Raw genomic sequence first — 17,946 nt, forward strand, 5'->3', positions numbered from 1 at the left:
ATTGAACACATCTGTATACTGGGCGAGGATGTCATCAATGCCGGCCTGAAGATCCACATGGGAGGATGTCGTGGTGTAAACCCTTTGAATGAGGTTCAGCTGCTTGCAGGCGTGCGCACCTAGTAGGGATGCCCTGTCCGGCTTAACAATTTCAAAGCATATCCATGCTTATGTGTGTCGGTTGGATACGTGCAGATGGCAGGATCCCAGTGCCATGATGGCATTCCCGTTGTAATCCAGGAGCCTGCAGGCAGCTGGAAGAACCATGGGGGGCTTCTTGATGCGTCTGAAGGCTGCCTGTGAGAGGAGGTTGGCAGAAGCACCTGTGTCCAGCTTGAACTGGATGGAGCAGTGGTTGACCTTCATCACTGCTTGCCATTCGTCCTCGGAATCCACAGCTAGGATTGATTGGACTTGCGATGTGTCTGGTGTGGCATATTCACACGTTGTAATAATGCCCACACGGTAGGCGTTGTCCAGGCATTCATCATCTGGATCCGTTGCACTGCCGGGATCAGAATCCTGTAGGCGTTGTTGCACAGTCTGGATGCACCGTCGTCGCAATTGGGAGCGCTGGCTCCTGACTGGCGGTGCAGATCTGCACAGGGCTGCATAGTGGCCTGGCTTCCCGCAGTTTAAACAGCGTCTGCCTCTTGAAGGGCAGTGTTTCTTTAAATGGGCGGTGCCACAGTTCAAACACGTCATGACGTCGGCTTCCTGATGCCCTGTGCGTTGTTGCACATGCGCAGTGTGGTTCTCAGATGTCTGCATCTGCGCAGTGCGGATTTTGGCCGCTTCGTTATCCCGTTCGCATCGTGCATGCGTCGGGCCCGGGAAGAGCGCTCGAAATGGCCGCTTTCGTCAATGTTGAGGCGCTGCATCCGGGAGATGGCCTGCATACTCTCTGCCTCGTGGGAGGCTAGTTTATCATTTTCTGCCGTTTTGTACTGGGAATAGCGATTTTCAGCGTGCTCATGCACTGTACATGTTTCAATCACGATTGGCAGGGTCATATACTTGATCTTCAGTAACTGCTCTCTCAGAGGATCAGAGTGAACTCCAAAAACGATTTGGTCTCTGATCATGGAGTCAGTGATATCACCGAAGTTGCAGGATTGAGCTAGCAGTCTAAGGTTAGTTAAATATGAGTTGAAGGATTCGACTTTACCTTGCAATCGCTGCTTGAATATGTAACACTCGAAGATTTTGTTGATGTCCACCTCACAGTGGCTGTCAAATTTGTCCAGGATTGTCTGAAACTTTGTCTTGTCCTGGTGTTCGGCGAAGTGAAAGGAGTTGAATACTTCCAAGGCATGATCACCCGCTGTGGTGAGGAAAAGAGTTATCTTCCGTGCGTCAGACGCACCATTAAGGTCTGATGTTTCGACGTAAAGCTGAAATTTCTGCTTGAATGTCCGCCAGTTGGCAGTGAGATTGCCGGAGGTCCTGAGGAGCCTGAACCTTTTCCATTGTGCCGGTATACATTCGCTGGTCGTCACGGATCTTGCTGAGTTGAACTAACTAGATTGAACTGACTCCTGGTATCATGTTGTGTTGTGTAATTTGGAATAACACAAGCTGCCACTTGATGCAGTTTTGAGTAACAGATGCTCCAGACTTTGAAGTGAGTTCAATGTGTTTTATTGAACTATTACCACAGTCCTCGATGAGTTCGACTGTCTGCTAATCTAAATGTAGTAACTCAGTCTAACTGAACCAGCCTTGCTCTCAGCCACTTGCTGGGGTGTGATGCTGAAGATACACCCTGTCTCACTCTGTAGATGTTGGTCTGTGGAAACAGGCGGGGTGTGAGTGCCTCATCCCTTTTATAGTGAGATACCACCCCTGAATGTCCTGACTGCTCATTGGTTGTGTACTATTCTATGTGTTCATTAGCTGCATGTTTGCATATCATGACAGCACTTCCACTCCAAAGGTGTGTGGGGGGGGTGGGGGGGGTGGGCAGATGGTGCACCTCAAGTCAGTTAATGGCCCAATAGCCAATATGGCTGAGGGACAAATGCAGATGAACTGACTTTTATACTGGTCCACCACCCCTCCCCACATAAAATACAGACCATTGGGTGGATTAAGGGAAAGCAATGTATTGGTTTGAGCCAAGGAACCAAGTTTACAGGTTTATTTGGGTGAGGAGTTGCGTAGCAATATTGTTGCTGGACTAGTAATCCAGAGAGCCAGAATCATGCTCTGGGAACCCGGGCTTGAATCCCATCACGGCTGATGGTGGAATTTGAATTCAATTAAAAAATCCAAAATTAAAAATCTAATGATGACCATGAAATCATTGTTGATTGTTGCAAACCCCCATCTGGTTTGCTAATGTCCCTTAGGGAATGAAATCTGTCAGCTTTACTTAGATTGGATTGGATTATTGTCATGTGTACCGAGGTACAGTGAAAAGTATTTTTCTGCGAGCAGCTCGAACAGAGCATTTAGTACATGAAAAGAAAAGAAAATTAAAGGAAATACATAACAGGGCATCAGAAGGTACACAATGTAAATACATAGACACCAGCATCGGGTGAAGCATACAGGAGTGTAGTATTAATCAGGTCAGTCCATAAGAGAGTTGTTTAGGAGTCTGTGGGGAAGTTTTTGAGTCTGTTTGTGCGGGTTCTCAGACTTTTGTATCTCCAGCCCGATGGGAGAAGTTGGAAGAGTGAGTAAGCCGGGTGGGTCTTTGATTATGCTACTTGCTTTCCTAAGGCAGCGGGATGTGTAGATAGAGTCAATGGATGGGAGGCAGGTTCATGTGATGGACTGGGCTGTGTTCACGAGTCTAAAGTTTCTTGCGGTCTTGGGCCGAGCAGTCGCCATACCAGGCTGTGATGCAGCCAGATAGGATGCTTTCTATGGTGCATCTGTAAAAGTTGGTAAGAGTCAGTGTGGACCTGTTCTGGTCTACATGCGACTTCAGATCCACAACAATGTGGTTGGCTCTTAAATCCCCTCAGAGATGGACAGTAAATGCCGGTCCAGCCAGCAACACCCATATTCCATGAACGAATGACAAAAAGGAGTGGACTTGAAACAGAAATGAAGAAGGACTTCATGATCACTATTTAAAGAATGACAAATATACGGATGATGTGTCAGGAAGAGTAATTAAAGGAAACATATTGTTAACGTATTCAAAATGTGAAAATAGAAGGCCCAAGACATAAAGGGGCTGTATGTCAATGACCTGACAATCTTTTCCTATCCTCAACTTGCCTTGTTTTTTATGGGCACAAGATTTAACTTGAGGCGATACCCTTGAATTTTAGCAGCCTAAATATCAGGACTCTTAATTCATTCATGGGATGTGGGCATCGCTGGCTGGGCCAATATTTATTGCCCAACCCTGATGGCATTTAAGAGTCAATCACATTGATGTGGATCTGGAGGTCAGACCAGATAAGGACAACAGATTTCCTTTCCTAAAGGACGTTAGTGAACCAGATGGGGTTTTACGACAATCGACAATGGTTTCATGATCACCTTTAAACTTTTAATTGCAGATTTGTATTGAATTCTGCCATGGCGGGATTAGAACCTGGGTTCCCAGAGCATGACTCTGGGTCTCTGAATTACTAGTCCAGCGATGATACCACTACACCACTGCCACCCCATTCATTTCAGTGTGAGAGATAAAACTGTTTTTGCAGAGGCTCGCCTTACATTAAACATCACTTCTCACTTGGGTGCTGATGGGCTTAGCTTGCAATTTCAGCATTTGGTTCTTTTTCATCTAAATTTCTGAAATCTGGCTCTCAGAAGGCTTGGTGAAGGTAAGCACTTTGGTGTGAATTCTGGTGACATTTTTGAGGCAACTTTGGAATAAGCAGACAATTGGTAAAAATGCACTGATTCGCGCTGTAAATACCAAACAATAATTCTTTGACACATTGAAAACATTTTATTTCCCCATATCGTGCTTGAAGTGCTTATGTAAACAACCATCCACGTACAAAGAGAATTTATACAAACACTGTCATGTATTTTTCAGCAAATTCTACTGGCATATCACAGGTGTCTAGCACACAAATCAAAAGAACTAAAAATCGGGTCCCTAAAACTCAATTTGTCCTGGAACAGAAGAGCTACAAAAGTGGTTGACAAATCATAGAGAGAAGTATGTACAAAAACATTACAACCAAACTTTGTGGCACAGAATGGACTGATCATATTAGTACTGTAGTAATTTGAAAGCTACACCATAGATTTTAAAAATACTGTTAAAACATTATAATGTTGATGGTTGTTCCAGAGCCACAGACAAAATTACAGGAGGTTACCCCAGGTGTAGGAACACAAATTGGTATCTTCTGACCTCCACAGGTTGTCGCCAACTCTTACTGCTTCCAACTGCAGGGCCTTTAGGAAGCTTGGCACACTTGATTGTTCCAACATTCTCAAAGGGTATAAACAGATGCCACATATAAAACAACTGAGCTCTCCATGCTTGTTGCCATAACATGGCACATCTCATGTAACACCTGAAACTGTCACAGGTTGTATTTAAAAAGCAGTCTCTCGACAACAATGGGTCCATATTATATGCAGTGTACAGACTGTAAAAAGTCAATTCATTGTAAATCATCGATCTGAAATAAATCATTGTAAATCAGCTCAACTTAAAGTGCTTTACCTTTTTTGCACATTAACATAGAATTGGTTTAAGCACAACCCTTTTTTTCTTGAACCAAGTTCAGTGGTTTTATCTGGTTTCTAAACCAAGGAAACAGAAGCAGACTTTACATATCACTGCTATAAATCAAGAACACAGACTCTTGCACACAAAAAAAGCGAACAAGGCAGTAGGATACATTTTGTTTTCATGAAAGCCCTTGACCAGCAACTTTTGAGACAACATCATTAAATGACTAGACATATTGGAGCTCAGTGTCCAGTTGCCGGGAATATTATGCAAAGTATTGAAAGCCTCGTATTCGGTGATTCTGCAGCCTTGCTTGCAACAGTGTGGTTCCACTGCTGGAGTCAATCACACATTGCCTTCAGTGAGACAATCTGGCTGAATTAATTTATATTTAGGTAACAGAGGATCAAACCCACAAAAGTTGCTGATAAAACAAAATGGGTTAACTCCTGACTTTGTACAATGGCTGAGAGTGAGTCGGCTGCTCATTTTGTTTCTCTCTCGATTCATTGCAAATATAGGAAGAGATGTCAAACGGAACGCTGACTTGCTGTCATCCATTTTATATCCCTTGCACAAAGCTTAGATATACCCCATTATGCCTTCCAAAGAATGGTGCCAACATACTTATACACTGTTGTATCACAGTGCAATTAGATAGCAGACTTTGGGTGAGAAAGGGGACAGAAATGAAATTTTGTCTCTAACTTTCCATGAGCAGATACACTTAAAAACAATGCAGCACTTGTAACCAGATTATGGTGCACAGTACAGTGTGGACCTAAAGGTTCATAGCACTGTAAGTTTAGCCAGTTGAAAAGTTAATTTTTTGAAAAATGTTTATTTGTGAGGGAGGACTTTGGATTAAATAAGATGAATGGTTTCTATGCTTTTCGGTCTAGTTTACTGGTCAGTAGTGATGAGATACCAGTTGGGTAACATCACCTGCCACATTGGAATGTCCTGTGAATATGGACTTGAATCAAAGATCAAAGCACTAAAGTGTCAACAATCAAATTGTCACCTTCAAATTGTTAACCAAGGTTACGGAGTTGTTTTTTCATGGAATTCATCTAATTAAAAGTGGTTCTGCCCTATAGTTAGAACTTTAAAAAAATACACAATTAGGCTAATTATCGTGTGCACTACCTGTCATCAGACTGTACAGGGAGCATATTCTTTCCAAACAGGGAAAGCACGGTAGCATTGTGGATAGCGCAATTGCTTCACAGCTCCAGGGTCCCAGGTTCGATTCCGGCTGGGTCACTGTCTGTGCGGAGTCTGCACATCCTCCCCGTGTGTGCGTGGGTTTCCTCTGGGTGCTCCGGTTTCCTCCCACAGTCCAAAGATGTGCAGGTTAGGTGGATTGGCCATGATAAATTGCCCTTAGTGTCCAAAATTGCCCTTAGTGTTGGGTGGGGTTACTGGGTTATGGGGATGGGGTGGAGGTGTTGGCCTTGGGTGGGGTGCTCTTTCCAAGAGCCGGTGCAGACTCGATGGGCCGAATGGCCTCCTTCCGCACTGTAAATTCTATGACTATGAGTATTAAATCAATTTTATTTCCCAAGCGACATTCTTGTTATTCCTTCGTAATATTAATTAAATAGGATGTACTTAAAATGATATTGCTAATTTAAAGAAATAAAGAAGGATCATTCTAAAATTTGATTATGTTTGTCACTCGAAAACATAGCCATGAGGCAAATTAGTGTAATGTTTCAAAAATGTGTATCCGAATGCGTTTCATTTTGCTAACAGCTACCGTATTCCAGCGCATCCCCACAGGCCACACGGTTCAGCATACAGTGGCTTAACATGACACCAATGGTCAAAAGTCTTAAGCATCGAACATTGTGAGGAAACCACTTTACATTGTCCAGTACATCAGTTTACACTGCACTATCCTTCAGTGAAACACAGCTGAGATCAAAGGGTTTTTCTTCCTAATGTATTTTAAATCTTTTAAAGGCTTTCAGTTAGTGATACTCATACCTGAGTAAGGACGAAGCTTTTTACAGTTCAGCGGATATCAACACAGTTTAACATGAGTATCTTGGAACTGTGGCATGTGTAGAGAATGTAGAATAGCCCTTGGGGAGGAAGGAACTTTCATTGATATAGTGGCGAAAATTTGTAGTGTATTCCTTTCATCTAATGCTGCTATTTTTAAAAAATCCAGGGGCTGCACGTCCATCATAGGTGCACAAAGAAACCCTGTGAAATATGATAGGTGGACTTTGACCATGGTCAAACATTCAGTTACTTACATGAAATCTTGGCACGTCTCAATTTTGCAGTGTGGGCAGGGTATGTCCTCAAGATGACACCTGAGGGCGTTCGCTGGTAACGTTGTTTAAACAGTTGATTTATTTAAACAGCACCAGATATTCCCTCGGGACCAAACTCAAGGTTGGTTAGCTAGGTGGACCTGGGACAGGATGTTTATTTGAAGGGAGTTGGGGGAGGAGGTAGAGGATTCACGCTGTATATGCAGAGGCTGCTGTCCATCAACATGAAAATGTTTACATTAGTCGGTCTCCTGCCAGAGACTTATTACTGTAGTTACAAATGGCTGTTATTTTATATTTACTCTGTGCATGTGATAAAAACTTTCGATACTTGCGGGAATTAGACTTTTTTTGGAGTGTTTTTTTAAAAATCCTTTCAATCTGCCACCTGGGTGATAAAAGTATCATTGTGGATTGGCTGCCCGTCATCAAAGAGCCTAACCTTTTTTTCTTGCAAATCACTGAACATTCAAATGGGGTTGCTTCTAGAACCCGCCTGACAATCTGTGTCACCTGTGCATCTGATTGGCATTTCATCAGATAGTTTGGCCCCAGACTGGATAATGTTGTCAAAAAGCAGGATGTAGTGGGGGCAAATTCGTCCACTGGGAGAATATGAGGTACGAGAAAAGCTAAGCGAAAAGCAGAAAGTGCTTCAATCACGAATGTCCATTTGAGCAGGACTCATTGAGTGCATTCATTGTTCGAGAACAAGTTATAATTGAAGGGCAAGGGGTGATACAAAGTTCTTCCCCTTTTAATATGTAAGTTCCTCTCTTTTTGTTTAACATGGAGGCCAATATTTTGCATTTCACTTTTCCCCTTCAGCCATTGGTGTTATTCATAACCCCTACTTGAACTGTTGAATGTTATAGTACAGAAGGTGACCATTGTGCTCACAATATCTATTCTGGCCCCTTGATAAAGCTTGTCACTGTCCCCTTCCCCTGCACTTGCTCGATATCCCTTCCTTTCTCCTTTATCACATTTTTGTCCACATCTTTATAAACATTATGATTATTTCTGCTTTCACTGCTGTTTTGAGTAAGGTGTTCCATGTCCTAACATGGCCATGTCCTAAAAAGCCAGCTATGTGAAAGCAATCCTCCTAGCCTCTTTCATTCTTTTTAGCGCTCGTAAATTTATGACATTGATGCTCTTTGACCAGCGGAAATTATTTTTCCTTTATTTACCTCACAAAAACTCCTTATAATTTTGAATACCAGCTTTCAGGTCGCCAATGGCTTGTGTGTGTGTGTGGGGGGGGGGGGGGGGATAAAACACTGGCTGCTGCAGTCAGAGTTGAGTAGTTCTGGCCTGATCCCCCTCACTACTTTGAAAGGCTAGCTCCCATTTTGGTTCATGGGATCTCTCCTTGGAGTAGCTTTAGAGGGAAGCATAAAGGTTAACCTCTAAGATGACTTAAATGAAAGATAAAGCTATGCCAACATTTAAAAGAAAAGACTGTGAAGTTAGAATAGGATATTCTCCCAGCAAATTTGTCTTTTCCTTTTACTGTTGATTGAGATAGTTCAGTCACTGTATTGTACTGGCATTGTGCCTGCAGTGGAGACTCGGATTCAAGAATCCACGGTTGTTTGGGCGAAGTGTATCTGGGAGTATTCTAGTGGCCAGTGTGGGAAGGGGAAACTGATCACTATCTGATTTTTAAGGGAGAAACATAGACAAATAAACCTGGCGTTTTATTTGTTGTTTTTGTGGCACTGTCGATGTTACTCGGCACGTGGGGAGACAAACCCTCCAGCTGGTCCCTTCTTGCCGCTGAGCTACTATTGGTGATTCATGTCACCAATGACAGTGTTCACACTGCAAATGTGATCACATTGCAAATAGTAGGAACTGCAAATCGTATGATCTGTGGAAGTCCACCCCAGCGAAGTGGGGAAGTCACCCTCTCAGCTTGTAATTTGATTGTTTAGGGTACCGTAGCTTCGGTGCATTTTTAAATTGCTGATCCCACCTTCGGAAAAGAGACCAGCCAGGGCCACACGCGCGGAGCTGCCGTGGGCCACACCAGCAAAGTGATCTTGCTGAAAGGGAACATGGAAAACATGATTAATGGGGACGTAAACAAATTTCCTTATTTGTCATGGGGAGGAGGAGAATTATTTCCCTTGACTTTCCTTCCCTTTTAGCTAGAATTTGTCTGGCTATCAAGTGATATTTTATTTATTTACATCAATGCATTTCAGCTACAGATTACTGGCTGCCATGTCATTATTTTTAATTGAAGTGGCTGAACAATTATTCCGTTGTTATTCCCGGTCCTCTGTGTGTTGGGGTTTGCATCTGAATGAAAATCCTGGTGACATTGGAACAGCGCCTTGTGGTCAACTGCTGCTTTCATTGTCCTGTGCTCAATAGACCCGAGTGCATTCCATTGTGTTCATTTGCTCTTCAAATTTACAGCATTTGAGTTGATAAACTTGTCCAATAAACCAATGTTTCTCCACAGGAAGTTGTCCCCTTCGGCTCTGAAATCTCGCTACAAAGGACAGTAAACTGTAGGAACTCTCATCCAATCTTACCGCCATTCCAAACAAATGACTACAATCATTTCGTTTCTCAAAAACACCCTTTAAATGTTTTCTTGGGAGAAAAATTAATGAATTATCCTGAAGTAAAATCACTTCCACACCAGGGGAAAATAAACAAGCAATTGGGTAAGTGCATTCCTTAATAAGGCATTTTTTACCAGAAAGAATGTGGAGAAGCCAAACAGCAAATAAAATACATTCAATATACATAAATAAATCATTTTGTTAATATTTACACAACTCATTTATAAACATTAGCACGTGACAATTTGGCGTGTCACTCTCTCCTCCTATACACTGATTAAATTCAAACTTGTCTTTTCATCTTGTGAGAAAGGTAATACTGTAAATGTTCGAGGAGGTGACCATACGCTGTCATCATTTCAGTGCCAAATATGAGTGCAATGCTGACTTCACTGTGTGACCTAGTTTTGCTCAGGAACCCGGTGTAGATGTAAGAGGGGAGAGATCTCCACCCCGCCCACCTACAATGGGTTAAAACCTGGGTACCCGAGATGAAAGGAACGATTGTAGACCCATGTGTCGGCGCTGCTTCTATTTCGCCATTGCTGGCACCAACTCGGACTGTAGCCCAGCAACTGTTTGCAACTTAGGAACCCTAAATATTTTAGTTTTGTGCAGTCAATTTGGCATTTTCTTCACTAAAACATTGGCAAAAAAGGGGGTTTGAATAGCACGATTCAAAGTTCGCTAGCTGTTTTAAATAGTTTGCATCCCTTGCACGTAGGCACACATGTACTCCAGTGAAAACACAGAGGAAGGCCAAATTGCTGCAATCGAGGAGCCTCTGGAAGCGTCCTTGTTTACAGTAGTTTTGTTGTTTCCTTAAGTCTGCAGTTTTACAAATACACCGAACCGCTCAATAAAAGCCTACAGTCTCATTAGAGTAACAGGATGCAGCTCCCCTCTTTAAAAACTCACGATGCTTTCCAATGGAAGTGGAAACCAAAGAGCTTTGTTTTTGTGGGATTCAAAGAGAACATTGAACTTGACTGCAGTTATCGATGTGAATAATATGTATTTCCGCATCTCACCTCCTGGCGCTGCTGATGGTGAGGTTTGGTCGGTGTGCTCTGGCCGTAAAGGTTGCTGGACGCAGGATGTGCCATCTCCTCCCAGTGAGGAGATTGCCATCGTGTAGTAGTAGCACATACAGTGTGTTGGTGCACGAACACGCGCACACACAGAGCACGCGTTCTTTCTGATTGCAACTGGTCGCTAAAGTGCTCCCTTGGATAGGCATTTAGTCGTGTTCACTAAGCTGTCCCTTCACTTCTTGAATGGTGTCAGTCTCCCGATGTTCTGCCAGAAATTGGATGGTTTGCGTTTGGGCTCAGCCAGCATGTAGACCTGTTGTTGGGGGATGGTCGAGGGCATCATTGGATGTTTCTGCCGTAATGTCAGAAAGTCATAATACGGCCTGGTGACAGCTGCGACAAGGAAGAGAACCAGCCGTTAGAATTTACACAGAGGAGGATTTCCAAGCCTCAATTCAAGTATGAACTGATTCTATCTTATGTCTTTAACTATTGTTGGTCCAAGGTTGAAAATGGTGCATGACTGCTGCTGACCTGTTTTACATTATTCTTGGTTAAACTTAGTTGTCATTCTCTTAAACGAAAAAAACTAATATAAGGTCTAACATTTCTCTAACATTGGGAATTTAATGGATGTTGTCTCCATAGCAACCACATCCTAAGATCTGTTGCCAGATTTGTATAGATTTGTATAGATGGCAAAGAATTAGAATTTGTTTTTGATTAGAATTGACAGCACGGAAAAAGGCTTTTTAGCCCAACAGTGTGGGTGTTAAAGCTCCACAAAAACCTCCATCATCTAACACTATTGGCATATCCTATGTTCCCTTAACCCCTTGTATATCTATCTAGCTTTCCCTTAAATGTCTCAATGTTATTGACCTCATCTACACCATGTGCAAGTGAGCCTCGCCTTCTAACCACACTCTGGTAAAGACAGTAGTCCTGATTTCCTTGTTGAATTTATTTATGTTGGTGAGCCCTAGTTTTAGATTCTTCCAAAAGTGTAAAAATCTCCTTTCCATCCACCTTAAAGACCTCTATTACGTGATACCTCAGCAATGTTCTTCGAAGCTGCCGAGCTCCTTTGCAAACACCCAAACATTCTGTATAAGGTGGCCCCTTTAAGATAACATAAATGCATGGCCATATGAAAAAAATGGAAAAGGACTACATACTTAAACAAATCACAAGCGCTCTCCAAAAAAATATAGATGGCATATTTCCTCTCAGCATTCTCTTTTTGAGAGAAAGGAGTCTCAGCATCTTTGGTCTTTCCTAGAGGTTACAATGGTATGTCCTAGATTGATCCTGGAACTCCAACTGCACTGGCTCTATCCAGATCAACAAGTTCCTTTTACATACTTCTGCTAGATAACTATAGTGGCAATGCACTGGATACCCACAGTGAGTGTGCGTATTTAAATTTCGAGCATCAATGTCATTGACTGAAGTTCAACTAACTCAACTGTCAGCCATAGTAGGTCACTTTGAAATGTTGAAGAAAACTCTGTTGAGGTATTTCACTTGCGCAGGTATGCACACAAAGGGAGGCATTCCATGCCAATTGTAGCAGACCACCCTCAGGAGTAGATGGTCCCAGAGGACCATAGGCTGCTTACCCCTTTGAGGGGGACTGGACAGCTGACTGGTAGGGATTTATCTTGAGGATCACCACACCTCACGCGAGGAGCAAGGTTAAGAAGGTAAGACCTTCATGAATAACCTCAACAGGTACAGGTGCGCTGTTGGCTCTGCATCACCAACCAACTGTCCAGCCAACTGAGCCAAACTGGATCTCAGGGATTGGGACTATCAATGCTGGGAATAGCTCAGAAAGATGCAGGCTGGCAAACAATTACCTTTAGCGCTGTGACTATGAATGTTTATAAACAGTGGAAGGCAACACTGCTAAGTAGATGATCAACCTTTACCCCTGGGTATGACAAAGTTAATGCTACGTTTGTATATTTAAAAATTAATCGACTGACCTGAAATGAAATAAATTAAAAAATGTTTTTAGATCTACTGCTACTTTTTAAAGTAGTGGAGTGCACAACAGATGTTTGTTATCTGTCAGATAACATATTATCTGAAAATCTTAAGTCCATACACTACAGTTTTAATACTTCTAACAAAATAATGTCATGTTCAGATAAGATCTTTGTCACAGCAATAGATAGAATAGATTGCAAAGACACACTTGAAGAAGTTCCACATGATTCCATATACACCTTCATCTCCATTCTACAATATGTAGGATCGTGGTTGTTTGTGATGTTCAGACAATGTGTATCATATGAAAGCCAACAAAAAGTATTTTGGTTCATGAATTATGAAGGAGTTCAATTAGCCTGAATGTATGTAAGTGGATTCTTTAAACTGAAGGAATCAACGAACCCTGGGCGGGATTCTCCACTCCCACGCCGAAGTGGCCGCGCCGTCATGAACGCCGTCGAGGTTCACGACGGCGCGGAACAGCCCCGGTCCCGACCAATTCAGGCCCTGACAATGGGCCAGTATCGGGGCCACGTCATCTACACGCGCCAGGCCTTGTCGCCCGCGTAAAAGCGGCGCTGCATAATGACGTGGCCGGCGCCGCATAACGGACGTCATCCGCGCATGCGCGGGTTGGCCGGCGCCAACCCGCGCTTACGTGGTTGCCGTCCTCTCCAAGTCCGTCCCGCAAGAAGATTGGGGACGGATCTTGCGGGGCCGCGGAAGGAAGGAGGTCCTCCTTCAGAGAGGACGGCCCGACGATTGGTGGGCACCGATCGCGGGCCACCCCACATTCCAGGTGAAACCCGGTGCAGGATCCCCCCTCGCACCCCCACAGGCCGCCCCCCCAGCGTTCACGCACCGCCCACGACTGCAGCGACCAGGTGTGGACGGCGCCGGGGGGGAACCCGCCGTTTTGGCCTGGCCGCTCGGCCCATCCGGGCCTCAGAATAGCGGGGGTGCTGGAGAATCGCCATTTTCGGTGTCTCCGGCGATTCTCCGGCCTGCGGCCCGCGAAACTCGACCGGGCCGTTCCCGCCGCTTGGGAGAATTGCGGGAGGGTGTCAGACCGGCGTCCCTGGAAATTATGGCGGCCCAGGCGATTCTCCCAACTGGCGTGGGAGTGGAGAATCGCGCCCCAAGTTCCTGCAAGGAAACACATTATGATGGTAACTTCTTAAGTTCAAGCTTGGCTAACCTACAGCTTTTTGCAACCCTGAATGACAAGGAACAGTGTAAAAGGAGAAGTGTAAATGGAGCAGCATACATTTCCACAAAATAAGTGCTCCAACTCAGATTTTTCAGGAAGTTTGAACATCAAGGTTGGATTGTCTGCACATCACTGTGGCTGTTCCACTGGTAAATGAAATCAATGATTCAAATGCTGGGCTTTGCTGCATCATCAGCTACCAATTTAGATTAATTAAACAGTTTGATTTGATTGTGGAAATTCAACAGCTTAAAGAGGTCTGAGTGAGGGGGAAATGTTGGGTTCAAAGGCTTATGAAAAAAATTCCAGGTGCTCAAGATTTGTTTTATGCATGAAAAACATATGTCATTTTATTGACATAGACCCCAGGAGAAGTGGCCATGATCTCTATCCACTAGATTTTCCAGTGAGGTTTCAGCAAAGACCATCGCAATGTATTCTGGAGCAGCTTGATTGATGAAAATAATGGGTTTGTGGGGGTCACTGTGTAAAAGTAACATAACTCCTGATCTGACTGACACTGGTGAAGAGACACGAAGATATCAAATATTTTTCTGGTGCTGAAAAGTGTCTAACATCATAGAAGATAAAAAATAGATGTTCTATGGTATTTTTCACAGTGGATTAAAACATTGTTTTCCATCTGAATAGTTCACTCTTTATAAATTTTGAGCTACCAGCACAGATGTAAAATGTTGGGGAAAAAATCTATTTAAAATGGAGGTGAAAAATAAGAAAGTCTTAGCTTAGTTTGCTAACAGTTTAAAGACTTAATATAATATGTTTGAATAACATAATAGCTATCGATGCTTGGAAAAGACTCATCTAGTTAGAGTTCATAAATAATAACAGAAAGTGCTGGAAAAACTCAGAAGGTCCGGCAGCATCTGTGGAGAGAGAAACAGTGAACGGGTTGCAATCGTCCCAAAATTGCACAGTATTGGATCAGGCGAGAAAAGCTGTGTGAAACTCAGCCATGTTTTTTTGCCTAATTTAATGGCAGTCTACAATTTCAGTGCTGGCGAGGGTCACACAGCCAGCTTGAAGGGTGGGGCCTAAACATGCCAGGAATTTGAGATCGGGGAGCCCTTTAAAAAGGGAAACCCGATCTCAAAGTGAAATTTAAAGCCCCCCCCAACGAACATCAGGAAATGTCCTATAGACATTGGGAACACCATATGGACATCGGGAACCCTTGCTGGATAAGGGGAACACCCCCCATTCCCACATACAGAAGGGGAACCCACCTCATTGGAGAGGTAACAGCAGGCTGCCAGAGTCCCTTGCATGTTCTCCCTGGAGGGCACTGCCAGGGTGGAAAGGTGCAATACCCTGAAGCCCCAGGGGTTACAGGCACCTCCCCGCCCCCGAAGTGGTTATCATGATTGGTTTTCATTTTATGAAAACCAGTAGTGATTCATGCCGACGTGATGCCATGCTGCCAGGGTGAAGAAATATTGTTATAGACTTAACAGTGTCAAGCCCAGTAATTATATGTTAAATTATTCAAATGGATGGCAGGTTCACGCATGAGCCAGATTACATCACTTTCAGGGAACTGAGATCTCGTCATTGCAAATCCTGTTATTGGCCGTTGGTGAGATTTAGCGGCCATTATGGTATTTGCATGTGCCGCAAAAGAGGTCACTAAACCACGGCCAACGCTGAGTCCATTTGACTTTCTGAATGAGAATCACCTGGACTTGAAACATTGGGCGGGATTTTCCGGCCATTCCCGCCGGTGGGATGGCGCCAACATGATGGTGGCAGCCAGAAGCTGACCATTGGACCAGACTGCTGCCACAGAAGAGAAGAAAGTAAACTGTCCAGGTAGGGAATGGGAATTGGGTAGTCACAAACATGTCGGGTGAGTGTGGTCATTCTAAAAGTCGGGTAACTTTACAAATTTGGATTTAAGGTGAAAAGAAAGATGGGGATAAAGAATCACAGGATTGAGGTGACCTGCACCATCACACCACCTATTGGTGTAGGCCTTCAATTGTAGCACGATTGGCAAATGTTCAGAAAAAAGGCTTCTCCCCATCAAAATGGCAAATCATGGGCGGGACTCTCCGATCCGCCAGCCACGGGTTTCTCGGCGGCACGGCATTCGGTGATGGTGGAATTCTATACACCTGCCACCTGTCAATGGGCTTTTCCTAATTGTCGCCGCCCCACTCTGCCGGGAAACCTGCTGGCAGGGGTGCACTGCCATTGGGAAAAGTCAATTGCAATGACTGGAGAATTTCGGCCAGTGAGATAGGGGCTGGGATTCTCCGCTACAAGTCGGTCTCCACTTCCACTGCTAGTGAGGACGGAGAATTTAGCGTTCAGGAAGTGCATATTATATGAGGATGATTGTTTTATATGTGTAGCACACAGTCCTCTAGTCCAGACTTTAAGAGAATGCCAATCATTGACCTGAAACCGGAAATTCACAAGTAACTAATTGCGCTTGGGTTAATGTCTGGAATTTATAAACAGTTATCTGCGGCTTGATCTGATTATTTATATCATTTCCCCACTCATAAACATTTAAGCATTGGCTTTAAAGGGAAAAGCCAATTAGTTTATCATCAGTTGTGTGCTTCTGATCCTGGGCTTCGTGCAGTCATTGCTAAAAGGCCATAGAACAGAAGCTAGCTGCCTTTTAAAGGAATGTACCTGAACCAGTACAAAAAGGTACAGCAGATCAAGTGCCTATAAAGCCAAGCACCATGTTACATTGAAAGTCTTCCTCTTCCATCTTTAGTTACAACAATATGTAAGGTCACCATAGTCCCTTTGAGGCAGAGAGCAGTCTGCTGGTTTAACCTGAGGATCGCCACACCTCAGGCAAGAGGCAAGGTTGAGAAGATGGGGACTTCATGAATAACCTCAGCCAGTACAGGAATTGAACCTGTGCTGCTGGCCTCATTCTACATAAGAAACCAGCTGTCGAGCCCACTGAGCAAAACCGGCCCCCGATGTGTACAATAATGTGTAAAGTGCCTTTAACTCAGCAACTTATTAAAAATAAATTTAGAGCAGTCAATTATTTTTCTTTTTCCAATTAAGGGGCAATTTAGCATGGCCAATCCGCCTAAGCAGCACATCTTTGTGTTGTGTGGGTGAAACCCACGCAGACACGGGGAGAATGTGCAAACTCCACACGAACAGTGACCCAGGGCCGGGATTTGAACCCGGGTCCTCAGCGTTGCAGTCCCAGTGCTAACCACTGTGCCACATGCCACCCAACTCAGCAACTATACCAAGATATTCTAATTTTACGGACAGATTTGAGCAGGAGAAAGAGAGAAGTCAGCTCAGGTAGAAAAGACGCAGTTAAGGAAAAGGAGGCTGTTGATGGTGAGGACGGATATAGCAAGTCTGAGTGATGACTGAGCATGTTAAAGAAAATGGAGCAAGATAACTGAAGGTTGTTCCACAGCTTTTAGTGCATTGACTGTCTGGTCAATGCAATTTTTATCTTCAATATATTAATATAATACAACATTTTTCTTCCATTTATAAATTAATGAATTATTAAGCACTGACAATGAATTGAAAAGCAATTATAAAATGCTCCTCGTTGGGTGACTATGATCAGATGTGTACAGTGTCACTGTGGTAATGTTACCACACTGGTAACCACATGAAGGTGAGTTTAAAACCCACCATAGCAGTTTGATAATTTAATTCATTTTATCAATAAAATGGGACTATAAAATGCTGGATTGTTGGAAAACCCAACTGATTTATGAGTTTCCTTAAAGGAAAGAACCTTGCCATCTTTGCTCAGGTAGGACTACAGGTGACTCCAGCCAGCAACAACTTGGTTGACTCTTTGGGCAGAATCTTATAGCCTTTCTTGTGGTGTAGCTGGAGGCAGGAAGGCTGTTTAATTAGGAGGGATGGTGGCACATCTGAACCCCTCTACCAGAACAAAGTTGAAGTGGGAAGGCCTGTAGTCAGACCTCTTGCCCCTGCCATGAATTGAGGCCCTTATGTGGGTAATTAATGATTATGTCAAGGTGTCATCATGCCACTGCTGACGTTAACCCAGCAGTGGGCAGGCCTGTTGACATGCAGTGTGCATAACATATGAAACCGTGCGACCAGCTTGTTTTATCCTTGGGAGTGGAGAAGGGTCCCTTGTTTAAAGACACTCAGTGTCTGATTGAGGGACATGACA

The 17,946-nt window shown here is 43.7% G+C and overlaps 1 protein-coding gene across 10 annotated transcripts in view; it reads right to left on the bottom strand.

Moving 5' to 3' along the window:
* Positions 1-3,896: 3,896 nt before the first annotated feature.
* Positions 3,897-17,946, bottom strand: part of LOC140389974 (rho guanine nucleotide exchange factor 4-like) — a 636,618-nt gene continuing 622,568 nt past the window's right edge. For 9 of the 10 annotated variants that reach the window (XM_072474703.1, XM_072474698.1, XM_072474697.1 and 6 more), the window contains one exon: positions 10,827-10,957. Coding sequence is in view for 1 of the 10 variants with exons in the window: in XM_072474699.1 (XP_072330800.1) it covers positions 10,797-10,957 (161 nt within the window). In the remaining 9 variants the exon portion in view is untranslated. Of the gene's footprint in view, positions 10,958-17,946 lie in introns of all 10 variants that reach the window. The other variant, XM_072474699.1, reaches the window with a different exon arrangement.

The sequence above is a fragment of the Scyliorhinus torazame genome, chromosome 14 (assembly GCF_047496885.1).
Source record: "Scyliorhinus torazame isolate Kashiwa2021f chromosome 14, sScyTor2.1, whole genome shotgun sequence".
Lineage (NCBI taxonomy): Eukaryota > Metazoa > Chordata > Chondrichthyes > Carcharhiniformes > Scyliorhinidae > Scyliorhinus > Scyliorhinus torazame.